Below are 23,614 nucleotides of genomic sequence, written 5' to 3'. Positions count from 1 at the left end.
TTGCAGGTGAACGTTTAGGCACAGCATCTATGCGTTACCTGGTGCTTTAGCATCGTTACATTGCTTTCGAAACGTCACCACTGGAACCACTGACCGATATGTGTGTGTTCGACATAGACTCTTGTGCGCACATCCATGCCTCACTGCGTCGCGCTGCTCTTATTGACATAAATGCCGTCATTTGTGTTGGAAACAAACGTGCACGTGCTAGACGTAGACAGTCTTGCATGCACACAACGTCTTTGGACGTATTTGATTTTAGTGCTGCTCGATTTCTGAAGTAAAAAAATTACCGACGATTACGTTACTTCCTAATGCGAAATTTGAGCGCAGCAAATGCTCGAGCGGTGCACATATACAGATCCGCCGCCACCGATCTGGCTCTCTGATTGCCACCGCACAGGGGTTGCATTGGAGGAGGAGCGAAGAAAGGAATTAAGTTTTAGCCGGCGCTTTGACAACCGGAGACTCGCAGCAAGAGGGAGGAGGGGGCGGCGTGTACACCCAGCGGCAAATGAGGGGGGCAGAAGCGCGCGCAGCAAGCGGACAACACGATAAAGGGAGGAGGGAAGAGATAGCAGCGACTGACTGATGCCGCTGACGCCGATAGTGAGTCAACCCCAGCTGCGGAGTTGGTTTCAGGGACAACGCCGCCGATGCCGACACAAACAATATGATACCCTCGCTTCCGCAGCGCTAAGAACCAGGTCTAGCCGTGGGAAGGTGGTCACGTATTCGTCGACGTGCCGGGGCCTACGTGAAATAACCGGCGCGTCGGCAACTGAAGAGCACCCTATCCGCCACACAAGAACAGGGGGGGGGGACCCTTTCCTCCTCTTTCTGCATGGCGGCGACGGTGTTCTATGCAGTCACGTTATCTTGACTCTCTAGCGGCGTCAGCGGCATCCAGCGGTATCAGTCGGTCGCTGCTAGCGCTGGGGGGATGAAAGGGGGGCGGAGCTGGTTACGAGGCCGACGACAACGCCGACGACGACGTGAAACCCAGGAACGGACGCCAAAGAGCTGCGCTCTAAAAAAAAAGTTGGAGGACACTTAACTTCAAGAGTGGAACACAATAGCATCCTAATAACACCTGACCGCTTCTCACGCTTCCCAGCAACTGCACCATATACAACCGTAACGTTAACCGGCAAGAGCTGGCGGCGAGCGCTATGCAGGAAAGCAACCTTTCTGGTATAAACCTACGACCTTTCGTACGGCCTTTCTGGCGGCCTCTTGCGGGAGCCGATCTCGGAGGTAGCGCATATCCGCGCCAAAATTTTCATGTTTCCTTTACTGTTTTGCACTTTTAATATTTAAGTCTGAAAAGATTTATTATAAAAGGGATGCGCTGCGGGTGTTTTGTTTCATGACATTTGTTCGTGAGCTGACATTATCAAAATTCTTAGGAATAATTTTGTCAGGAATGTCAAGCAAGATATGTGTAACTTTAATGGTAGAATGGTGTGGCAATGTGGTGTGGCTATGCTGGAAAGCGACCTCTCTGGTATAAACCTACGACCTTTCGTACGACCTTTCTGGCGGCCTCTTGCGGGAGCCGATCTCGGAGGTAGCGCATATCCGCGCCAAAATTTTCATGTTTCCGTTACTGTTTTGCACTTTTAATATTTAAGTCTGAAAATATTTATTATAAAAGGGATGCGCTGCGGGTGTTTTGTTTCATGACATTTGTTCGTGAGCTGACATTATCAAAATTCTTAGGAATAATTTCGTCAGGAATATAAAGCAAGATATGTGTAACTTTAATGATAGAATGGTGTGGCAATGTACCACCCACATACCACATGAAATATAGCAAGCTATAACATGTATACATAAACCCAAATATATACGGAAATTTTCTCTCATGGACAACTCCACCGACGCCGACACCGGATACACGGGGCCCTTAACGCTATCGCGTCAAAACACAATTTCGCGTCTCTCCCCTTGACGTCCAATTTCTGATGCCAAAGTGTAAAACGAAAGATTATTGAAGCGGGATTTTTTTCTTAAGAAATCCGTATTACTAAGTTCAAAATCTTTGTCTTACATTTTAATTCTAGCATACCGGGCAGCTAGCCGATGACTCGTTGCAGACTATACTGATGTTTGATGACCCGCACGTATCACTTTCCGAAATTGGCGTTTTCCAAGGACTCGTGAGTCTGCACAGGTTTTACACCTCAGTCACTTCAAGAGGCCTTAACCATAATTGTAAACTAGCCAGTGGGAGGCTCTTCTGGTTCCGCAAGAGCCTTACAACCAGCTACGGTTGGTGAACAGGGCTCCGGCGGTGGCAGCGAGCCATGGCTACCTGGACTGAGGAGGCCACCCACCTTTGGTCTCAAGAAGTCTGGTCTAGCAACAAAGTTTATTTCTGTCTGTCTGTCTGTCTCTCTCTCTTCCCCTCTCTCTGTCTAGCTCGACAGCGCTCGCTTGCTTCCACTCCATCAAACAACTTATCCTTGTCGGGTCTGTGTCGTCTCCTCGCTAGGCAGCAAAGAAAGAAAAAAAAACCGAGGACACCTAACCACTTCTTATGAGTTGTGAATACAGAAGTGTTAATTTCCGAATGAACGCCGCTTAGCAATCCTTCGAGTTTTGCGCTGCGAATAAATGCTTGCGAATGCTCGTTCCGCCAGCCGTTGTTCGATATTGAGGACGATCCCACCGCTGTCAACCAGTTGTAGGATCTGGAGGACAATCCCAATTGCTGTCCCCCAGCTTTTGGACCTTGTCGTTAGGTGCGGGAGTTGGCCGAAGTTGAGGAGGGCTTTGAGATGAAAACTGGAGGTATATTTACATTATTTACAGTGAGAGTATAAAGAAATTAGCAGTCATAAAGTCATTACGGGCCGGCAGCAACTCGGACGCTGCGGCCCGTGGCAAGAAGCTCGAAAGAGATGAATGAAGGAATGCTCTTTTGCTGCTCCCGGTCTCTGGCTTTGAACCCCTTCGGTGACTCGAAGTCACGTCACGTTCGGCCAATCGGCGAGCCCGCTCAGGTGTCGTCATTTTCGACTAATGGCAGGCGCCCGTGCGATTGTGCCACACCCGGCGCACAGGGTCGCTCCTTGGGTCCCAGTTGTCCGAGGGCTACTTCTCTCTGTGGTATTGCCTTCCCGGTATGCAACTGCCTTCACAAAGGCGGATGGCGGATTGCTCTCAGGGCTTCACGGTCCATTACAGCCGTCTTGCTTCGGGACCCACGTTACCTGGAACTGTGCCAGGCTCTCGCTACACTTTCGGGAAGAGTGAAGCAGTGAATAGCTCCACCTGCGGTGCACGAGGTGGGGGGCGCCAACTCGTTAGCACGTGCCGCGCCTCGGGAACGGAGTAGATCTGCTTCTGCGTTCCTTACTTAGGGGTGGCGCGATTCGATGTGGTCTGGTGAAATCGAAGGAGGCTCAGGAAAAGGTCCCGTATCTAAACCGTGTATTGGGAGAGCTGACGAAGATGGTGGATTTGGCGGCCTGCCTCCTCGTTCGTGTTGCTGCATTCCTCCGCTCCCTTACTTCGTCTGTGGTGTACTGGCGTGGACGGCCACGTTTCGCCACTGCCGAGGCGGCAGCCGCCGCCGATGTAGGAGCTTCAGGCTCTGTAGTGGTACGCGCTGCCCGAGCAGACAAGCGTGAGCCCACGTGATGCCAGCAAGCGTGACGTGGCGTCGCAGACAATGGGAAATTAGGTGCCATTTTTCTCGCTGCTACAGACGCTGCCGACGCCAACGATGACGCCATCGATACGGGCTGCATCATTGCACCACCTCCATGCCATCTCTCCGAAAACTTGTCTTGTTTCCCGTCTACCCCACAAGTGGAACAAGACACAAGAAGGCGGTTGCGCGTCTTCGCCCGAAGGGTGTCGCACGGTCGAGCAGAGATTCTGAACACACCCGATATGCAGCACTGCATTACGAATCTTGTCAGCCGTTTTGCGTATGCCCCAACGTGCGGTTGCCCAACACGCTAACTTTGCCGCTAAACGTAGCCCACGGACACCGCAGTATCTGAGGGAACGCTCGAAGACTCTTTTGAGCGATATTTTACAGTCTAGCATTGTTAAATTTGGTCACTTAAGTACCGCATGCCGAATGAGCTGAGACTCGCTAAGGAACAACGCGCATGGAAAGCTTTGCGCTCCATCGGCGAGAGCCGAACCCACGACCTCCGCCATGACGAGCGCAGTCGCCCTTCAAAGATGAGTTTAAATTGTCGCACGAACTAGTGATCCTAGCAAGCTCTAGCTCCAATTTTTAACGTTCTCGGGCCGATACAAGCACCCAATTTCCTGTACCTGTTATATAAGAGCACTGCTATCATACTGTGACCGCGGTATACAGCTCACTTAACACTGAGAACGTGTCTTTTTCTTGGTCTGGTATACTTAACGCCCGCTCCCTTTTCTGCATACTAGAGCTATCCATCCACGCTCTCGGGCGCTCTCCGGGGCTTTCTTGACGAAACATCGCAACCACTCGCGAGGATTCATCCGCCGAGAGGATCGATACCCGCTAACATCGGAACACTGCTACGCGTCAACTTAAGGTTAACGTGATCGGTTTTAATGCGATGGACTGACGTAACCTGGTCGCTCGCTTACGTCAGCCTGCGGCGCCGCAGCGCACATTGCAAATAATCGTTTGCGAGTCATCGTTGCTCTTTTCGACGCTCGCACGTTGTCGTAAGTACTGGTGCTAGCTTTCAAAAACGGAATGACATGACGAAGATGAGATTACCCAGGCCACCACTCCGACCACGATAAAGAACGGCGACAGCCGCGAATGCAACAGTTTAAGGCCTCACGTGACTGTTACCACTGTGTTGCTGGTTCATTCGCAAACAGTCACTTCTGGTACAGACGCGAGCCTCGTCCTCGCCGCCTTCAGCGAGCGTATGCACGGGGAAATTTTTCGTTTACCTTCCGGTGCTCGCCGGCGTCAAGAAGTACCTCGTAACCCATGCGCCCGACCAGGTCGCCAGCGCCGTACGAGAGCAGCGCTAGGGTGGCCGGAAAAGAGCGCGCCGGGTCCCCCTCCATGGCGTAGTCGTAGATGAGCACGCCGGCCGTGACCGACAGCGACGTGAGCGCGCCGTGTGCAGCCAGGGTTTTGCCCACCGCGCTGTCCAGAGCAGCCTTCGTCATAGATAGATAGATAGATAGATAGATAGATAGATAGATAGATAGATAGATAGATAGATAGATAGATAGATAGATAGATAGATAGATAGATAGATAGATAGATAGATAGATAGATAGATAGATAGATAGATAGATAGATAGATAGATAGATAGATAGACAGACAGACAGACAGACAGACAGACAGACAGACAGACAGACAGACAGACAGACAGACAGACAGACAGACAGACAGACAGACAGACAGACAGACAGACAGACAGACAGACAGACAGATAGATAGATAGATAGATAGATAGATAGATAGATAGATAGATAGATAGATAGATAGATAGATAGATAGATAGATAGATAGATAGATAGATAGATAGATAGATAGATAGATAGATAGATAGATAGATAGATAGACGGACGGACGGACGGACGGACGGACGGACGGACGGACGGACGGACGGACGGACGGACGGACGGACGGACGGACGGACGGACGGACGGACGGACGGACAGACAGACAGACAGACAGACAGACAGACAGACAGACAGACAGACAGACAGACAGACAGACAGACAGACAGACAGACAGACAGACAGACAGACAGACAGACAGACGGACGGACGGACGGACGGACGGACGGACGGACGGATAGATATACGGACGGACGGACGGACGGATAGATAGACAGACGGACGGACGGATAGATAGACAGTCGGACAGACGGACGGATAGACAGACGGACGGATAGATAGACAGACGGACGGATAGATAGACAGACGAATGGATAGATAGACAGACGGACAGACGGACGGATAGATAGACAGACAGACGGATAGATAGACAGACGGATAAATAGCCAGATAGATAGATAGATAGATAGATAGATAGATAGATAGATAGATAGATAGATAGATAGATAGATAGATAGATAGATAGATAGATAGATAGATAGATAGATAGATAGATAGATAGATAGATAGATAGATAGGCGGACGGACAGGCAGACAGCTAGACAGACAGACAGAGAGACAGACAGATAGATAGATAGATAGATAGATAGATAGATAGATAGATAGATAGATAGATAGATAGATAGATAGATAGATAGATAGATAGATAGATAGATAGATAGATAGATAGATAGATAGATAGATAGATAGATAGATAGATAGATAGATAGATAGATAGATAGATAGATAGATAGATAGATAGATAGATAGATAGATAGATAGATAGATAGATAGATAGATAGATAGATATCGCTCTTTTTATTGGGATGGCGACAAGTGCTGCCTTGACGCAAGTGAAAATTTCGTGACCTTACGTATTTCTTGCATATCATGTGGAAACTGTTTATCGCAATTCTCCGTCCAGTGCATTAGTGCGTGTGACGTCGCATACTGCGTCACCACTACTACTACTACTCGTGTCAGTATCTTTTACCTTCATTCGCGCCACTCACTTTCCCTACTCACCCGTATCACACGCACTCATTCACTCCAGCAATTTTTAAGGCATAAGTATTCTTCGCCCAGCGCTCCAGCAATATCTGTCTGTCGCGCTAAAAGTGCAATGCCTTGTATCTGCAAAATAAATGCGTTAATTTGCGATGTTAAGCCATTACAACCATACATACATATATATATATATATATATATATATATATATATATATATATATATATATATATATATATATATATATTGTACTGTAAACTAAGGAGCAGTGGGGATGGGGTGTGTGATAATATATGGTACGCGGGAGTGCGAAGCCTAGACATATGAAGACAGTGCGCCGTGCGGTGGCGAAGAGGACCATCAGCATCATCGACACCGATTTGGGAGCGTCGGCAGTGGCGCCTCAAAAAGCATGGCGCGAGGGAGTGTGGCCCGTGGCCCCGTGGCGTGAGCAGTGCGCGAGGTTCGGCGTTCGACGGAGAACAGCGTCCTCGCTGGGCGTCTGGCCCATAGGAGCTATCGCCGCCCGTGCCACTACGCCACACCCGAGTCAACGCTGTGACCCTCTGTGAGGCTACCTCGCCCCGCTCTTCCGCTGGGCAACTGGTCCAGGAGGGCTGGCAGTCGTGAACCGGGGCGATCGAGCGTTCGGGTGAGCGGCCACAGGGCTACCCCGCCAGCTGGGGACGCGACCCGGTGACTGCGGCCGTGGGCTCCCGAGCGCATACCCCGCCGGAGGGAAACCGGGCACGCGGAGTCTCCCGTCTATCGACTGTTGCGCAGGGCCACCTGAGCCCCGCGAGGCGGTCCGACCCGGCCGTCCAACACGGCCGTCCAAAACGGCCGTCCAACATGGCCGGCCGACACTGCTGTCCGACATCGTTTCCACGAGGTCTCCGACACGGCGACACACGCTTCCGCCGGAACTCTATGCCAAATATAATCCACCGATCCCTAGATATAGCTGCATGTCGTCTATGAGGCATTTTGGGGAACTGTCACGTGTGCGTGCCGTTATATGTGTTATGTGCGTCAATACAAGACTGATGTGTGTTTGCGCTTCTGCGTGCTGCTTCTCCCCTTTTCTGGAGTGATCCGGCCCCAATAACATCACAGGAGGATCACATCGACACCGGCAACCATGCGCCATCGTCATCTTTTCACCGGACGTTCCTTCCCACTTACTTCGACTTGAACGCGACCTCAAGTGCATCGCCGATGCTAGCCTCCAGCTTAACTTGAAGAAGTGTCACTTCGCTGCCCGGCAGCTGGTCATCCTCGGCCATGTTGTGTCGAAAGCAGGTGTACTCCTTGATCCGGCGAAACTACAAGCTGTTGCCCAGTTTTCGCGACCAATGACCTTGATAGAACTGCGCAGCTTCATTGGGTTAGCGTCATACTTCCGCCGTTTCATCCGCAATTTCGCCACCACAATAGCACCTTTAACGCAGCTTCTTCGTGGTGGCCACAACCTTTCGACCTGATGCCGCATTCACAAAGCTGCGTCATCTCTTGACGTCACCACCATTTCGGCGCCATTTCGACCCAAGCGCTCCAACTGAAATACACACGGATGCCAGTGGGCCTTGGTGCCGTTCTCGCTCAGAGAAAAGCTGCCTTCGATGAGTACGTCGTCGCCTTCGCCAGTCCTGTACTCACTAAACCCAAATCAAGCTATTCTGTAACAGAACAGGAATGCCTGGCTATAATTTGGGCCTTAACCAAATTCCGCCCGAATCTCTATGGACGCCCATTTGACGAGATAACTGATCACTACTCGCTGTGCTGGCTGTCGTCCTTAAAAGAGCCATCCGGTCGTCTTGCTCGATGGGCCCTTAGACTGCAGGAGTACGACATCCGAGTGCTGTACCGTTCTGGCCGAAAACACTCGGATGTGGATGCCTTGTCTCGTTCGCCACTAACAGACGAGGTTAGCTCCCCGAAGGCCTCATTATCCGAGTATTCCCTTGCTGCCACGGACATTCTTCTGGAGCCGAAGAAAGACCCATGGATCGCGTACATGCTGAGTTAGTTTCTTGTCCACCCCATCGACACCCACTACAAATCGCGCATTACGTCGCCAAGCCCATCACTTTTCCATTCGCGACGGGGTCTTGTACCATCGTAGCTATTTCCCAGACGGCCGCAAATGGTTGCTTGTCATCCCTCGGCATCTGCGTTCGGATATTTGTGCAGCGTTCCACGACGACCCCCAGTGCGCGCATGCAGGTGTAGTAATGACATACGTGCGTTTACGCCTTCGTTACTACTGGCGGGGCATGCATCAATTCATCCGTCATTATGTCCGCTCCTGCCTCGTTTGCCAACGCCGCAGAGATCCACCTCGTTGTGCAACGGCCCCATTGCAGCCGTTGCCTTGGCCAGCACGTGCTTTTGATCGAGTAGGCATCGACATTTATGGACCTCTGCCAACCACATCAGAGGGCAATCGCTGGGTAATCATGGCCATCGACCATCTTACGCGCTATGCGCAAACTTACCCTTTGTCCAGTGCTTCTGCACGTGACGTCGCCTGGTTTCTGCTGCGCCACATCATCGTTCGCCATGGAGCCCCCAGGGAATTACTTAGTGACAGAGGCCGCGTTTACCTCTCCGACGTCATTGAGGCTCTCCTCAAAGAATGCCACATCATTCATCGCACCACTACTACATATCGCCCGCAGACAAATAGCATGACCGAGCGCTTTAATTGCACTCTTGGTGACATACTGGCCATGTACGTTGCATCCTACCAAAGCAAATGGGACCCTGTTCTACCATTTCTGACGTACGCTAATAATACCGCCACGCAAACCACCACGGGATTTTCACCCTTCTTCTTCCTGTACGGACGCGAACCTTTTTCCAAAATGGATACTATCCTTCCGTACCGCCCTGACATCACGGAAACCACTACCTTATCCGAAGCTGTTGCACATGCAGAAGAGTGTCGCAAGCTATCCCGTATATTTATGGCAGAAGACCAGCAACGCCAGAAGCACCATCGAGAAACTTCCCATGTCCCTGTATCCTGTGCTCCTGGCTCGCTAGTGTGGCTTTGGGTTCCAGCCCCTACCCCTGGACTGTAACCGAAACTCGCGTCGGAGTACCAGGGCCCATACCGCGTGATCAACCAGACGTCTCCAGTCAACTATATCGTGGAACCCCTCGAGCTACCTCTGGATCGTCGCCGCCGAGGACGTGAAATTGTGCATGTCCAGCTTCTCAAGCCCTAATATGATCCGCCTGTGTTGTCCTACCCATAGGTCACCGGGACGGCTTCCTTTTCCGCGAGGGAGATAACTGTACTGTAAACTAAGGAGCAGTGGGGTAGTGGCTTTGAGAGAGGGAACGACGACGAGAGGGACAAACCTTGTTTCGGTTCTCAATCGGCTGTATTTCCTCTCGCTGCTGTAGCACTCTAGTCGCGAACGCCTACTGCCCTAAGTGCTTCACGACAATATATATATATATATATATTTATATATATTGATCAGAGGAGGAAACCGTTCTCGTCAGACCGCCTTGAAAGCTTACTTTGCGGTATTATGGGTTTGTATGCAAAGAAGCCTGCTGCGGGGCAGATGGGTATAAATATAATAACTGATTGGTAGATGTGGTAATAGTTGAATATTATTATTATTATTGTTATTATTATTATTATTATTATTATTATTATTATTATTATTATTTTATTATTATTATTATTATTATTATTATTATTATTATTATTATTATTATTATTATTATTATTATTATTATTATTATTATTATTATTATTATTATTATTATTATTATTATTATTAATAATAATTTTATTATTAGTAGTAGTAGTAGTAATAACAATAAAAAAATTATGAATAGAGGCGAGGAGCACGCTCAAGTGGAGAGGGATTCAATGGGGCCGAACCACTACACTGAAAATCGATAACCGGATGAAGACGGTGGTGCCGGCGTCTGCGATTGGTCTGCTTTTCCTTGCTTATCTAGTGGTGTGTGGTCGAAAATTGCGACGGCATGCAACGGAAGGTTAAGAATGCCGCTAAAAAGGATCCTCGGCAAAGAAAAGCTTGCTGAGCGAAGTCGTAAACGTGCCCAGAGCGCTTGAAAATGTTACATTACCATGCAAAAAAATTGTTATTATACACAAATAAACCCATGCTCTCCGGCAGGTGCGAGTTTCCAGTGCCTAAGCGATCCGGGGCAGCCATCTCTTATTCCTTTAGGAACGGCGCAGCCTGCAGCTGTTCAGAAGAAAATTCAGTTTTGTTCGGCATATTAACGCATCTTTAACGCGCACACGTCACTTTGACGCAGTGAGGTTTTGCGGTTTTGTGACGTCGCGTGACTGGCTGGTGAAGTGGGTGCAGCCCGAAAACTTTTCACCAATAGCCGAGGGCTAATGGCGAAAAGGCGTCGAATCATAACTATTTTTCTTTTCTTCGCTCAAATCATGCATATTCAGCGTGTCCACGCCATATGAGATGGGGAACTATCGCGGTTTTCGTGACGTCGCGGGACAGACAGGTGAAGTAGGGGTGATCCAAGAGAAGTTTTTGACCGATCCCGGAGGGCTGTTTGCAGAAATGGAATAGAAAAGTTTCGAATATTTTTACGTTATAGTGCCCAAGGTGGCTTTGAAAGGGCCATGCAGCTTCCTGGCAACTTACCCGCCGTGGTTGCTCAGTGGCTATGGCGTTGGGCTGCTGAGCACGAGGTCGCGGTATCGAATCCCGGCCACGGCGGCCGCATTTCGATGGGGGCGAAAACACCCGTGTACTTAGATTTAAGTGCACGTTAAAGAACCCCAGATGGTCGAAATTTCAGGAGTCCTCCACTACGGCGTGTCTCATAATCAGAAAGTGGTTTTGGCACGTAAAACCCCATAATCTAATCTAATCTTCCTGGCAACTCATCCTCCCACGGTTCAATACACGGATTTCATTTATTTGGCACCGAAGAAGCGCTGAATACACATGCATAGGCTAGGGAATACAATTAAGGAAAAGCGAAGTAACATACAAGCGAAAGAATGACTGCGCATTGGTAGGCAACTCTCGGAATTTCTGTAGCGCTTTTTTTATGAACCACCTTGGTTGCGGGACGCTCATTGAAAACCACGTGCTGTTAGGCAAGAGGTTTGGAGCGCATGAAAGTCTGGAATCAGTGGTGGAGCACGCGCTCGTTGACTTCTCGCTGATGCGACACACTGCACGAAGGTCACTCCGCTCCCTGCTGCTGCCGCGCTTCCTCCCTCCAGCGATTTGACAGCGAGTTTCAGTGGTCATCGAGCGAGATGTGCTCGTGTTTTCTTATGCGCGCGTGACAAAACGCTTGTTAATTTAGTTAGTATGCCTATCTTTACGAGTTACAACTGCTATCCCTACTTCGCACAGCTAGCTCTCGACTAATCTGCAATCGCTATCGATGCTCCGCCTTTCGGACGAAACTGCAAACTGCTGTTAATTCCTCCGCACTCCGAAATATGGGGGCGCGCCTGCCGCTCTCGGAGGCCACGTAGGAAACCGTATGCTCACCCCCCTGACTCCGGTGGGCGGCGCCAGCTTAGGCAGCTTCGCTGCGGCCCCCTCGGGCTGCTGATCGGCGTTGGCTTGGCCTTCGGGCACCACGGTGGGCTTCTCTCCGTCGGCCTGGGCTGCCGAGGTGGCCACCGTGCCGTCACCTCCGGTGGTACCCATCGTGCCGGGATCAACCGACGTTGCTCCCGAGACGCCGCCCGAAACCAGTCCGGGATTCATCGCGGTCGACTGGTTTTCGACCCCCACCGGCATCTGTTTAATATGGATAGACCAGCGCTTTCCTCAATACGCGCATGTGCCAAGAATGATCGATTCCGCAGTAATGCATTCTAATATTACAGTGGCTAATGATACAATGCCAACTAATAATACAATACCTACTTTATGGTGTGACGCGTGTTATCGATGCACTTCATATTCAGCTACAGACAACATAGCTGAGGGTTCACGTTCTGTTAATGGAATACAGTGCCCAATATGCAAGGAGCGAGGAAAGCGCAATATGTCGACTACATAACAAGGAACGTAAAGTACGAAACTGGGGGTATATCCCTGTGCAAGAACACATATAGGGAAGTCTTAAGGATAGCAAAGATCGCGTTGAATCCTGCGTGCCAGCAGTGTAATGTAACGTAGCTCCAGCAATCAACACACACATGCAGTGCCATGTAGTTTCGCAGCGTTTACCAAAATAGGTTAATAAAGGGAGACAAAGACTGAAGACCAAAACAATGTAGTCCGAGGATTAGACGTTTCCGGACTCTTATCTAAATGCATGTAAGCTGAAAAATCGTTTTCCTCAGCAACCACAGCACTAATTTCTATGAAGTTCGTTGAATTTAAAAGAAAACGCTAAAATCTATAGTGACTATAGAAAGCCATATATTTATTTATATAGGCGATCAATGTATTCTACAAAAAATATTTTAAAATTACAAAATGAAAATTATATATCAAGTTTACAAATATAATTCAGTTACATAAACGATATCACAATTCTGTAAACCTAACCATTATACATCTAATGCGCACAAACAAAAGTGATGTATTATGCAGCGCTCTGAAATGTGCGACTAGTTCGGGAATGGGGCAAATAATTTTAATAAGCGCCTGCGCGCGTTGCAAAATGTTTTATATTATACCTGTAAATTCCTATTTCAACCTTGTCTGCCTTAGATGCTATAAAAATTGCTGTTTATAGAACTGTGATATCCTTTTCTGGTGCAGAGTTCCAGATTTGTAAACTTCGTGCTTTAATGACTTTTTTAAGCTTACCAGCTTTCGGGAATTCGTACGACACTGCAAGCTGTAGATAATATTTCTGCTTACTGGAGTCACTAGTAAATATATTTCTCTCTCAAATCCAGCAAATGTTATCCAAATCTGTTCAGCACTTGTTTCAAAAAACATTTCTGCGTTTTACATCGAGCCTGTCATACCTGTATCGAACTCTATGAATAATCAGTTGTTTAATGAAAATGTACGATTGATTGGGTGAATGCTTGATTGATTGATTGATTGATTGATTGATTGATTGATTGATTGATTGATTGATTGATTGATTGATTGATTGATTGATTGATTTTAACATGTATTCCAACAGGGAAATTAGACTTGGCCTGGAGCTAAACCTTCTGCAGTTTGTTTCACCATTATACTCGGGTCCCGTGCGTAGGTAAGCAGCAAGATTACCGTCGTCCCGATACAGCCTGTATTAAAGCAATGCTTTCGTTGCGCACCCCATGCCCTGCCGAAAGGCTCATACGCAAGACAGCACCACCACCTTTACTACCCTTACTGGTATCCTGGCTGCTGGCTCTGTTTCCTACAGAATTACTCAATGATAAAGCAAATGATACGTAAAATATCTGATCAAATCCAGTACACGTGATCAAAAGCACAATTCTTTTAATAAAGCAAACCTTTTTATCGGCCACATTTTCTAGGCTTTGTGGTTTGGCACGTCTGCTTGTTCGGTCTTTATGTGGTGAAAAGTGCGGTTTGCTGTTGCACCGTCTCGAGGATCTGTCCGCTCTAGTTGGCGTATACACCCTGGATACAGTGTCACAACAAAGCAGCGCCAATCCCTATGACAGTATAATACGTAGTCACGTGAGTCACGTGGCGGGGGTCGTCGCACCTAGCTCTCTTCAATGGCGGGCATGTAATTGCTATATGGTGCAAGACGCTGTGCACAGTGTGACCGATTGCAGGGACATTAATTCCAGCGCTTCGCGAAAGCCTCGCTTCTCAGATTGGAACATATGGGTTGGATCTGCATACTAATTTTTTTCTGATTTCTATGTAGCCAAAGGTTCTATATATTGCCATTGCACCTAGCTATGTTTCCCTGGCAATAACCAAAACCAGACGTTGGTTAAAACTATGCTGCGTTGTTCTTGCCTGTTGGGCGAGGGCATTGGAAGCGACCTTTCTTTCTGTTTTTACATCGATGTAAAAGCAGGGCGCCAAAAACAGCGCAAGAACGATCTCTCAGAACTTCTGCTTTGCCCCCGTATAGACGTAATCACACTATGCGCGGTGTTTTCGAGCCAATGTCAAGAAATTCATTCCTCCAGTCTGTCCTCCATCATTATAGAATTGAACTGAATATTAGTTAACTTCCCCAGAAGGTTACGTATTGCCCAATTATTGATTTTACCAAGCCGCCGCGGTAGCTCATTTATTGAATATGGCATATAGGATGTTGGCTGCAGCGGTCGCATTTCAACCAGAACGGAATGCAAAAACGCCCGTTTACTTAGAGTTACGTGCACGTTGAAAAAGAATTGACTCGCCATCCCGGCCCTGTGAAATGGGATGTCCAGCGAACCTGTTGAAAACCACCACTACAACTGCCGATAGGGAGGGGGGGGGGGGGTGATATGCAATGCTTTGTGGCTTTAGAGTAATGGTACGTAGTACTATTTTAGAGTAATGGTAGTTATGACAATTAGGATAACTTGGACACCACACCGCTGCCCATGGCGATGGTGCAACGACAATGAAATCAGTTGCTAGGCTGGTTATCTTACATAAACGAAAGGATATACTGACGTCACTCCCCACCTCGCAAGCTGCCGTCGCCGCGGCAGCTTCCGCAACAGTAATCTTCATCGGGAAACGTATGCGGGGAGCGCCACGTGCTTCGCATTGTTATCAGGAGTGCCCTAATTATCCTTATGTGGTTTGAATCTTTCTTTAGATTGTTCTTTATTGAAACGTATGCTGTTTTTTATGTTAAATGCGTGATTCCAAAGAATGTATGCACCGTTCGCTTCACTTTGCTTAGTACTGGTAGCCTCTGCGTTACGGCGATAAGATCCATTACATTTTTGCTTGTTTATGCGGGTATGAAGCACTGATGGGTCTGAGCACTGCTCGTAGCCTGCGCCTTACGAGGGTATGAGCCACTGCTCCACCCTGTACTGCCACCGGCATCGTACCACCATTTTTTTCTGACGACGTTACGCCATGAAGAAATCCCGGGATCCTAGCCATAGACAGCTTCGCTGTAAAAATGCAGCTTTGAAAATCAATCCGGAGGCTCCCCAGCGCCCTTCCCTGCGGCGTGCTTCATTATCATATACTGGTTTTCGCCCGTCAAATACCATATATTTTTGACAATTTTTACCACATTATGCATGTAAGTGTTCTCATTCTGATTTTTGTGTTGCGAAGGCCGCTAAAACTGCATGACCCCTCCCCCCCTCCCCTTGGATGCTCCACAATAAACCGTAGCTGGAAAGTTGTAGCTGGAGATCTTGTGATCGTGCCTTTCTTTCTGTCGTCTTCGTTCATTGTTCTCGCTGAGACCAGATAAAGACAGCCTCTCATAGGTTCGCGTCGCCACCTAACAGAGCCAGGTGCATGGGACGAAACTGACAGCGATAGCAAGGTATTAGAATATTACACGGTCTAAGCCTCGTACATTTATAGGCATCGTAAATAGCAATGAACACTGGCTTGCTATCTAGACATGCGTAGTACACGTAACGCACCCAAAAACGCACGTGAACAAAGTTCACTCAGTGACCACGAGCACCCCAGACTGAGGGCTCCCTAACCTAGGGGCTCCTATTTATTAACAATAAAGTTTTGATTCATTTCATTCACTCGTGCGTGGACATAAAAGCTTGCGTAAAGTCCCTTGAAAATCTTGCGTGGTGAGGCGCGCCGGCAACAGGAAGCACTCGCGTTTCTGCCAAATCGAACGTTCCCTACTGCACCACTTCCCCTTGGCAAATTGAGCGGGCCGCACGCCTCAGAAACTCAGCAGATCACGTGACCTCCAGCATGGCGCGTGGGAAGAGGAGCACCGCATCCAGGCGCCAGCCTTCGGCCTCGCCGTCACGCTCTCCACGGCATCAGATCACGCGACCTACAACACACAGAGCGTGGGCTCGCGGTCACATGGCCCGAGCAAGCGCCATCGCACACGAGGTCAGCACTGGAAAGGGTCGAGCGCGCCTCGCATGCAATGAAAAGCACCTTGGATGCACCCGGCTTCTCGGAGGCGTCTGCCTTGGTGCCCTGCTCTAATTCGGCCGCAGGCTGGGCAGCCGCGTTCTTTGGCCGGTGTATCGATGGCACGGGGTCGCTCGGAGACATCCACGGAGGCCTGTGGAGGGCGGCGCAAGAGATGCAGTGGGGAAAAAAGAAAATGAGAAAAAGAAAGTGTCTCCCGTGCCCTGCCTATATTTGTGTCAAGCTACGTTAACCGTGCATGTGCCAGTGATGCTCGCTGCCGAATAGTAACACAGGGGACCGGGCTCAGTCGAGCTGCAGTGAAGCTGCTTCCCTCCCCCCGCACTTCATCTTCTTGAGAGTAATAAAGTATTGATTGATTGATTGATTGATTGATTGATTGATTGATTGATTGATTGATTGATTGATTGATTGATTGATTGATTGATTGATTGATTGATTGATGATATTTGGGGTTTTACGTGCCAAAACCACTTTCTGATTATGAGGCACGCCGTAGTGGAGGACTCCGGAAATTTTGACCACCTGGGGTTTTTTAACGTGCACCTAAAGCTAAGTACGCGGGTGTTTTCGCATTTCGCCCCCATCGAAATGCGGCCGCCGTGGCCGGGATTCGATCCCGCGACCTCGTGCTCAGCAGCCCAACACCATAGCCACTGAGCAACCACGGCGGGTGATTGATTGATTGATTGATTGATTGATTGATTGATTGATTGATTGATTGATTGATTGATTGATTGATTGATTGATTGATTGATTGATTGATTGATTGATTGATTGATTGATTGATTGATTTGCGAAAGTCTTAGCAAGCGTTCAGTGAATAATGAAGTACCAACACATACTATTGAAGTTGCAGAAACTCTGCCGCACGCTTGTCATGGTAAAAGGATGACACTTTGCAAGTACGAAAGCTGGGATGCACTTATAAGATACCGGGCTATAGTTGGTGTTCGGTCTTGTTAAACAGTGCAAAACGAGACAAAGAATGGCAAAAAAAAGAGGTGGGACGAAAACAAGCGCTGATTTCCAACTTTGGAAGTCACCGTGCACCGTGCATTTGGTCCGCGATACAAAACCATAGGTGGTAAAAATTATTCCAGAGTCCCCCACTTTACAGCGTGCCTCATAATCAAATCGTGGTTATGGCGTCCCCCCTTTCTCCTTTTTTTCTGTTTTTTTTTGTCGTCCTTTGTCTCGTTTGGATGACGACAAAGAGAGGAACATGATGTTACTTGAATTTATGCGTTGGTCTCAAAATACCCGACCCGGTGTCACTGATAATATCGTGACGCCAAGACACAGATAAAAGTATGCTGACGTCGCGAAGCGATAAGGTTAGTCATAATGGCATTGTTCATAAAACAATGAACGATAGCGATGCGTGCTTTTCTTTTGGCGGCGCTAAAGTGCAGCAGCCGCAGCGATATCAGGAGCGGACCGAGCCAGTGCATCACAAGGTCATGGCTTTAGTGTTATAGAAGGTTTCTTGAACGCTGCAGTCATGACCTATCGACCTATCAGATAGTGAAACCAAAGCTGGCTCGTAGAAACGAGTACTCTTTTTTTTTCAGCATGCGCCGAAGTTGGAGAATATTCCTTTAGCGACAATGGACCTTCATCTACCATAAAATATGACCAGACGAAAATATCATATCGGTATTCTTTAAAGACTCGCAACAATGATGCTCATCTTGGTGGTGTTTGTGGTGGACGTGCTGGCGGTGTAGCCAAGCCTGCTTGCATCGGGCGATCACATAAGTGGATCAGGCAACAAAAGAATCGCTTGTTTTTATAGTTGGTAAAACTAAAAGACAAAAAGTAAAACATTGTTTATTCAGTGTTTGTAACCTCGTTCACTTCCCGTGAGCCTGAAACCGTAGACGGACAGAGAGAGTGAGTTTCGTTGTTCCCGATTTTTTTTTCGGTTTTTCTGTGTACTACGCGCTGTCACTATACCAATGAGCCTACAACTGCTTCCGTGTTCCCTGAGCCTGTTCCCATTTCTTCTGTTCGTTGTTCCGTCCCCTGTTCCCTCTGTTTCTTTTTTCTGGGTACGCGTTTTGATGGTATTAACAAGCGCGCAAAACACTTTTGAATAATGAGTGAGGTAAATCCCGCTTATTTCTCGTCAGCTGTACACTGCCTCTTAAAGAAAAAACGCACCTTTGTCGGAGAGCCCCCCGGTACGGTAATTACCAAAAGAGCTATCGCCGTCCTTTTTAAGCTACTGTGCCTGTACGATTTCTCTTCCCGGTTAATCTCGCTGCTTTGATAAAACACTACACTCTTAAAGAATGTTCACCCTTCAGTTGGGGTCTACCTTGCGCTGCTCGCACGTGACCACATGCTGTGTCGTGACGTCACGATACAGTATCTTCTTGGGAAACAAAACCAAAACTGGCCATAGGAAAGTTGGTATAATAAGTTATTTACGGCGCTCTCAGCCTTCTCACCATTTTTTCTAAGGTTAAGCGGTCCAGTACCTTCACTCAACGAAAAAAAAAATGGTCGGAAGTATCACATCAGTACACCCTCAACGCAGCAAGCCTAGTACTTTAAGGTAACGCATGTACCTGCATAACACAGTGCTCTCGTCAGCAATTCACACACAAAAAAAGGCAGGTAACGTTATGGATTGGAGACGACAATCCGCAAGTCTGTAAACCGATTTTGGGGAATAACTTTAGCGTTTGCAAATTCAGAAATGCAACCACATTTTTTGCAATAAAAAGGTAGGTAAGGAGATGTAAGTTTTCTTTTTTGTTTATTGTAGCAGTGTTCTTTCAGTCTTCAGTTCCTTACTTCTCATCTGGTAGCCCTGAGCGCACTTTAATGTCGCCCTAAGATAAGTGGTAACCCAGCGCATGCATCGCAATTATCAGAGGCGCCTTTGTTATGATTTTTCAAGGGACAGGAGCCTCGACTTCGGTAGCTATAGAACATTTTTTTTTTTACTTCTGATAAAGGTAATTCGTGAGTAGCAAATTATAACGGTCCAAAGCGTGGCAGTTTGGTCCAGTTGGTATGTCATGACTGTTTTAGGCTTGTAGCGGCAGCTCAGAAAGAGCAAAAAAGGAAGGAGGTAGGGATAATCAAAGGGTAATCACTCTGTTTTCCGTTACCTCTGATTACCCCTACCTCCTTCCTTTGTTACTCTTCCTGAGCTGTGCTACAAGCCTAAAACAGTCACCTTATAACGGGACATAAACCATGGAGCACGTTGCGCTTAGAATGTCATACTATCCATATCTGACGCTCTGGTTGATCCTTGGTGATTGCGCTGAATTTTGCACCTGAAAATACTACGTACCAACGAGCCCCAACTTAAGTTTCGTTCTAACATTGAGAGACGGTTGGAAGGTTGGTTTCGCAAAGAAAGTGGAAACACACGTTGAGGCGACATTAAGTTCACTTTTACTTGGAATGTGACAACTTAACGTATAAAAGCATTCACATTAATTTAGAAAGCTTTAAGAAAATAGCTTCTGTGACACCATCCAAGCTGCGGCTCATACCATCGTTGTCTACCTCGGGTGATCTTCGTCTACCTCGGGTGATCGTCGTCTACCTCGGAAGCAGATAGTTTGTCTTGTGACCCGACCCACAAACGAAGACAACTACGATTATTTTTTCTTGAAGAACCATCATATAACTGTGCCAAGTCTTATATTGAACGATAGGGTCGATAACTTGTGAGCTTGTGATCAAAATTTAGCGAAAGTAACATAGCGGAAAACGCAAAATACTTATCTTTTTATCATAAAAGAATGCTGCAGGATTTCTTTAAAAATTGCCTATTAATTAATGCGTAAGCAATGCTTGGCTCAGCTGTTACTTCGATTTTGCTTACTTGCTTTTCCTAGCTAATGCATGTCTGCTCGCCTTTACCCGGCGCCAAAGAAATTAGGTTCCCGCAGTGAACGGTGTGGAGATGAGTTCCCAGAAGCATACATGGCCCCTTAAAAGCGATCGTATCAACTGAGCCGAAACGCCACCATAATCGCCTTAGCCACAGCTGGTTCCTCCTCCTTTTTTATTTTTCTTCCTTTTTTTTACGACCTTGACGCGGTGATAGCGATGTCATCATTTCTTCAAGCGCCACGATATATCTATTATTAATATTTAACTATTATCACATATGCCAATCAGTTATTTTTATACTCACCTCCCCTACAGCGGGCTTCTTTGCACACATACGCCTAATGCGGAAAAGTAAGCTTTTAAGGCGGCCTGACAAGAATGGTTTTCTCTCTGATCAATATTTGTTTTTCAATTGCTAAAGCAACCAATCATCAACATTAACACTATTAAAATGACTTAATTGCTTCGAAAATTACGCACTTCTGTGCAGCTTCAAGGCATCACACGTTTCGCGCGACATGCTGATTTTGCTGGGGTACTCGCCAAAGCACGTTTACGCATTAAAATGTCACCGGGTACAGTGCCCTCCTGAAAAGGATGACAGTACTAGCGTATAGCTGTCAGTAAAAGTCGGGTAAGAAATGCTGTCAAGTACTCTATATGTACATAGCGTAAAGGATAGACGCGAAAATAGGGAGAGAAAATCGGAGAAGGTCCTGACATCACTCCCCGCGAAGCCTCCTGTGACCGGCGCCTCCAACGTACAGCTCAACTCCTCCCCTCTAATCTGCCCCTTTCCCCTCTCATCCCAACATGCCTCCGCGCTTCACGCCGCGCCAAGAAAGGTGACGTCAGAGAGAGGGAGAGAGAGAGAGCAACCAGCGGCCTTACAGCAGGCGTAGCTAATACTAGCGCACCCCTATACGAAGCATTCAAATGACACGTGACTTCGTGGCACACTTTTCTTTTTGCAACCACACTTCTTCCTCTGCGAATCTATGTAGCCGACTGGTACGTGCGAGTACGTCCATCAGCGGTGGAGGCGCACCGCGAGGCGACCGTACCTGGCCATGAGGAGGGAGCCGGCCAGGGCGTTGAGCGATATGGCGCCGGTCACGAGCAACGCGCCGTCCAGTCCGTACTCGCTCACGAGATTCCCGAGCACCGAGGGGTACGCGATGGCCGACAGCGAGAAGGCCGCCCGGTAGATGGACAGCGCCTTGCGACGCTCCGCCTCGAAGTGGAGGTGAATCACCGTCTCGTTGACGACCATCGACACCGCGGCGCCAAGGCCTGCGACGACATACACAAGGCACACACGTCGTGCGCGACCATGCATACAAGCACGCATACGGATAGAATTACGATTCCGTCAAGCGCCCCTCTGATCGCCGCAGCCGGTCACGAAGCACATTCAACGGGTTCGATGTGGAAACCAATCGTAAATTTACATTAACTTTAAATTAACCTATTATTAACCGAGGGTGTCGTTGCAGTCTTTAACTTTGGGATCCTTGTCTGTATATATTGTCTTTCACCCATTTAGTGTAGCTACAGAATAATAAACTGAAACTGATCCGTTTAAATCCAGGATGCTTAAGGATATGTTGATCGAAATTACTTGAAGCAGAAGATGCGATGATGCTTGAGCGATTTCTTCGCATTTTTTTTTCATCCCTGTGATATAGATATAAGATGGCCAGACGAAGCGATTGAGCAAGTAAGATGCACGTTTGTTCCATTTACTTTTTTAACAAAATGCTACGCTATGCATTGATGCACAAGAGCAACTGGAACGCCCATGTATTTCGTCCCACATTGTGGGTAAATATAATCTCGAAACCGGTGTCATCGTGGAAACTCGTCGGCTAGATATCGTATTGCACTGCAGTTGAAACTCGATATAACGAAGTGATGACTACGCTCGAATTATTTCGCTAAATCGGGAAGTTTGTAAAATCGAGAAAGGACGAATTTTTCGTTCCTTCGGAATTACAATTTTAACCTAGCGACACGCAAAGGCTACCGCGGCATTGCATTTGCCACTGATCCAGAAATATTTCGCATAAACCATGAAATAACGAAAGCAACCACCGCCGACCCTACCGAGGTGGTGTTGAGTCGGCTGTTCCGTGCATGGGCGGCGGCGTGCATGGTCATGGTCATGGTTCATGGGCGCGGCACCATGGTAACATCTCTAGCTTTATATTGAGGCTAGGGATGTGACCATGGCGCCTAGATGTTTTAACGTGATAGATTGAGGGCACACGCTCGAAGAAGATCCCGCTTGTGTCAAAATTAGACAAAAAATACACCTTTTTTCACTCCTTTTTTTTCACTTCCGTGTCGGTTTTTGTCGTGCAATATCATTTGAGTAATGGACTGCCAACTTGCCCGGAATGCTGCTCTTATTACTTTTTTGGAAAAACTTCGTTAAATCGAGTTCGACCAAGCTTGTTTCGTTAATTCCGGTTGATGGTCACGTTGAACCCTATGGGTACCTGCCGGGGAATGTAAGCTTCTTCGTTAGATGAACTTCGTAAAATCGGGTTTCGTTAGATCGAGTTTTACCTGTGTGTGCTATGTGTTTAAGTCAATTGGTGAATATTATTAATTAGTTGAATATGTCTTTCAATTTCGCGTGCTAGTAATGTCCGCCTTTTCGAATAATCCAACTCAAGGAAAGAGTTATGCCATCTGCAACAGGCCATTTATAAAAAAAATCTTCCGTAGAACTTAAACATATTCAACCTGTATATTTACCAATTTCCATCTGTGACCCTCCGTGGTATAGTAGCTCCGTGCATGGCTAAGGGGCACTGCGCTGCTGTGCACAAGGTCACGGCTCGCTCTCAAAACGTTCGTGTACGGCGAATTGAGGAGCATGATTAAAAAAGAGATCCAGGAAGTCAAATTTAACCCGGAGCCCTCCTCTACGGTGTCTTTCATAATTAACGCACTGTGCCATTTCTAAAGATGCTAAATGCACCGTACACCTCTATATACAAACGCTTAAGTGTTATCCGTTACGCTAAAGTGTGAACAGTTTACTGCTGAATTAAAGGCCATTATTTAGCGTGACCCTAGGCGTATCACAATTTGCGACTGAAGAGGAAGTATTAGGATA

At 47.6% G+C, this 23,614-nt stretch overlaps 1 protein-coding gene across 3 annotated transcripts in view; it reads right to left on the bottom strand.

Annotated features, from left to right (window-relative positions):
- LOC135919842 (monocarboxylate transporter 9-like) overlaps positions 1 to 23,614 on the bottom strand; it is a 35,679-nt gene that overhangs the window by 6,569 nt on the left and 5,496 nt on the right. For 2 of the 3 annotated variants that reach the window (XM_065453797.1, XM_065453799.1), the window contains exons 4-7: positions 21,552 to 21,780; positions 16,627 to 16,756; positions 12,133 to 12,387; positions 4,924 to 5,139 (exon numbers count right to left, since the gene is read on the bottom strand). In XM_065453797.1, coding sequence (XP_065309869.1) covers positions 4,924 to 5,139; positions 12,133 to 12,387; positions 16,627 to 16,756; positions 21,552 to 21,780 — 830 coding nt within the window. The remainder of the gene's footprint in view (positions 1 to 4,923; positions 5,140 to 12,132; positions 12,388 to 16,626; positions 16,757 to 21,551; positions 21,781 to 23,614) is intronic. The other variant, XM_065453798.1, reaches the window with a different exon arrangement.

The sequence above is a fragment of the Dermacentor albipictus genome, chromosome 9 (assembly GCF_038994185.2).
Source record: "Dermacentor albipictus isolate Rhodes 1998 colony chromosome 9, USDA_Dalb.pri_finalv2, whole genome shotgun sequence".
In the NCBI taxonomy this organism is placed as follows: Eukaryota; Metazoa; Arthropoda; class Arachnida; order Ixodida; family Ixodidae; genus Dermacentor; species Dermacentor albipictus.
This window is presented reverse-complemented; position numbering and strand designations above follow the sequence as displayed.